This window comes from Oncorhynchus gorbuscha, unplaced genomic scaffold, assembly GCF_021184085.1.
Source record: "Oncorhynchus gorbuscha isolate QuinsamMale2020 ecotype Even-year unplaced genomic scaffold, OgorEven_v1.0 Un_scaffold_1597, whole genome shotgun sequence".
Lineage (NCBI taxonomy): Eukaryota > Metazoa > Chordata > Actinopteri > Salmoniformes > Salmonidae > Oncorhynchus > Oncorhynchus gorbuscha.
The window spans coordinates 48,585-52,360 of NW_025746330.1; the positions used below are offsets into that span (position 1 = coordinate 48,585).

At 46.0% G+C, this 3,776-nt stretch overlaps 1 protein-coding gene across 1 annotated transcript; it reads left to right on the plus strand.

The window, feature by feature from the left end:
- The first annotated feature begins 264 nt into the window (after positions 1-264).
- On the plus strand, positions 265-1,398 carry LOC124023337 (olfactory receptor 14I1-like). The gene has a single exon (XM_046337852.1). It carries the CDS (start codon positions 265-267, stop codon positions 1,396-1,398), a length of 1,134 nt encoding a protein of 377 aa, XP_046193808.1.
- Positions 1,399-3,776: the final 2,378 nt, after the last annotated feature.

The following is a 3,776-nucleotide window of genomic DNA, read 5'->3' on the forward strand; positions in this document are numbered from 1 at the left end:
GTGTAAATAAAATATACATTTAAACATATGGTGACTGGAAGAAAATTTAGCAACAGATAACGTGTAAGTCTGCAACCCCTGATTCAACAGGTGGACACAGTCTCAGCAGCCTTCTAGAGTGAGAGAGAGTGAGAGAGTGAGAGAGAGAGAGAGAGAGAGAGAGAGAGAGAGAGAGAGAGAGTGAGAGAGAGAGAGAGAGAGAGAGAGAGAGAGAGAGAGAGAGAGAGAGAGAGAGAGAGAGAAAAGCCATGCGCCGACTCGACCATGGCTCATAAGTTCATCATGAATTCCACTCAGGTGTTCAACCCCACGGGTCCATGCGTTGCTTATACTTTTGAGAACGGAACGGAAGATGACAACTTGGACCTAGGAGGCTGCCTCTTTTTGTTCATAATGCCATTTGATGCAGTCGTGAATGTGCTGGTTTTTGTGTTCTTGATGCTCACAATCCTGTCTTTGGCTGTGAACGGATTCACTTGGTTGGGACTGGGACGCTCGGAGGACCTATCTTGGGAGCCACGCTACACCCTGCTGAAGAACTTGATTCTGAGTGACATGGTGCAAACCATCAATGTGGGCCCCTTTGTGACCCAGTGCTTACTGCAGAGAAGCACAATGAACTTTAACACCTTGTGCCTCCTCCAGTATTTCACCGGCAGCGTCTGCATCTTCAGCACCCTCATCACCATCACCTGCATGGCCATTGAGCGATACCTGTATGTGTGCCATGCCATCCACTACCTGTCCATCCTCACCCCTCTGCGCCTGCGCCTCACCGTCGGCCTCACCTGGGTCTTGTCCATCAGCGTTGGCTGCGTTAACTTCACCCTGCTACACCAGGGGGAAGGGGAGTACGGCACAGCAACCTCTGGACTCATATGTGAGCCTGACACAGTGGAACGCCACATGGGTTTCCCCAGGGCAGCGGCTATCACCCGCAAGCTGGTGGGCTTCATCTTCACCCTGCTCTGCCTCCTCAGCTACTGCTTTGCCTATGTACGGATGTACCAGGACGCCCGCAACGCTGTGGTGCCCTTCAACACGGTGAACACTCGGGCGCGCAACACTGTGCTTTTCTACTGTGGGATGTTGTTCCTGCAGCTACTCCCTATATTCCTCAAGATCACCTCGGATGCTCTGTGGGAGCTGGAGGGCACAGGGGCCATGATGACCGCCCTCTCCGGGGCTGGGACCTCGCTGTCCGCTGGAACTCTGCACATCTCCCTCCTGATCCTCATCATGGTGCCTCCCTGCATCAACCCACTTATCTTTGGCATTCGCAATTGGGAGGTACGTCAGGCGCTGTTCAGACTCTTCCTCTGGAAGGGCAAACGCCCTGATCTGGAGCTGGAGAGGACGTGGGTGAGGTCACAGCACAGGGCAGGTGTGTTGGAATGAGGCAGAGGAGAGGTGGGAGAGGTGTCTCCCAGAAATGGCAGCTGAGAAGTGGGACGATGAGATGCATTCAATTTGGAATGAGACAGACACAGAAACTTGCACAGGGAATTTACAGTAAGGACCAAACTACAGTAATGACCAAAGTAGAGTGAGGACCATAATACAGTAAGGACCATAATACAGTAAGGACCATAATACAGTAAGGACCATAATACAGTAAGGACCATAATACAGTAAGGACCATAATACAGTAAGGAAAGTGACCAGTGTTCCATTATTAAAGTGACCAGTGTTCCATTATTAAAGTGACCAGTGTTCCATTATTAAAGTGACTAGTGTTCCATTATTAAAGTGACCAGTGTTCCATTATTAAAGTGACCAGTGTTCCATTATTAAAGCTACCAGTGTTCCATTATTAAAGTGACCAGTGTTCCATTATTAAAGTGACCAGTGTTCCATTATTAAAGTGACCAGTGTTCCATTATTAAAGTGACCAGTGTTCCATTATTAAAGTGACCAGTGTTCCATTATTAAAGTGACCAGTGATTCAGGCAGAAGATGAAAGGAATATGTTTTGCCCCTGTCTTCTCTGCCCCTGTCTTCTCTGCCCCTGTCTTCTCTGCCCCTGTCTTCTCTGCCCCTGTCTTCTCTGCCCCTGTCTTCTCTGCCCCTGTCTTCTCTGCCCCTGTCTACTATGTCCCTGTCTTCTCTGTCCCTGTCTTCTCTGCCCCCGTCTTCTCTTCCCCTGTCTACTATGTCCCTGTCTTCTCTGCCCCTGTCTACTATGTCCCTGTCTTCCCTGCCCCTGTCTACTATGTCCCTGTCTTCTCTGCCCAAGCAGTGAGGATGAGAGCAACACAGTGGGATGTGGATAAATGTTTTCAGGTCAAATGCAGCCGTTAAAAAATATGGGGAACAATTAAGAACCTTACTGTGATTGTTTTCAATTCAAGTGGTCAAAAATAAACAAAAATAGCTTCTTAGCAAAGAGTCATTTCTCAAGCAATAATTTTGCTTGGACTTGTCTGGGAGTGGAGTGGGGAGGGGAAAACTGACAACGATCTGTTATTGGCAGAGAGGTTTGGAACTCTCTTTCTTATTGGTCTATTGCTTATAGGTCTCATTGATCAACAGGCAGGTGTTGTATTTTATGTTGAATGTTCTGAGAGTATGTTATTATATCTTATATTATTGTTTATACAGGAGCAACTGCCTTCTTGGCCAGGTATCCCTTGGATAAAACTTGGCATTTATTGTCATGAAGGCAGCTCTGCAGAGTGGTCACTAGCTGGCACAGACACAGAGTCATGAAATTGGATGTTAAACCAAACCCAAACCACACTGATTTAAAAACTAACCCTAACATTAACCACACGGCTAACCCTAATGCCTAACCCTAATGCCTAACCCTAATGCCTAACCCTAATGCCTAACCCTAACGCCTAACCCTAATGCCTAACCCTAACATTAACCACACGGCTAACCCTAATGCCTAACCCTAACCTGAAATTGCGACCAAAAGCAAAAAAATGTTCCACATTTTTGACAATATAGCCCATTTTGACTTTGCAGCTGGCCCATCGAGCAGGAAATAGATCAGTTCAGCCTACAGGATAAGATTCATTACAATAGCCCTGCGGGTGATAATTATTAATGTCAAAAATATATATTTTTGCGATTTTCTAGATATAAATTGATTTAAAACATTGTCTCCTAAAGTTTCAAAAGCTTTGACTATCATCCAGAAACTGCCATAGTGGTGGAGCCAGCACACTAAACTGCCATAGTGGTGGAGCCAGCACACTAAACTGCCATAGTGGTGGAGCCAGCACACTAAACTGCCATAGTGGTGGAGGCAGCACACTAAACTGCCATAGTGGTGGAGCCAGCACACTAAACTGCCATAGTGGTGGAGCCAGCACACTAAACTGCCATAGTGGTGGAGGCAGCACACTAAACTGCCATAGTGGTGGAGCCAGCACACTAAACTGCCATAGTGGTGGAGGCAGCACACTAAACTGCCATAGTGGTGGAGCCAGCACACTAAACTGCCATAGTGGTGGAGCCAGCACACTAAACTGCCATAGTGGTGGAGCCAGCACACTAAACTGCCATTACATATTTCGTCAACTTCGATACATAGGCTACTCTTTTATAGTTATTTTCCTCAAGTGAAACAAGGTCAGGTGATTTTCAGACAATCACATCTGGATTACTCAACATTAAAATATTACAGTGAAACGTGTTTTAAAAATGTATCTATTGCCATGAGAATGGTGAATAATTGTATTACTGTTATAAAATTGTCCTTAATATTTATATTGTCTTTCTTTCTGTTTTTACTTCCAATTGAAGCAAAAGTGTTCTGGTTAGATTTT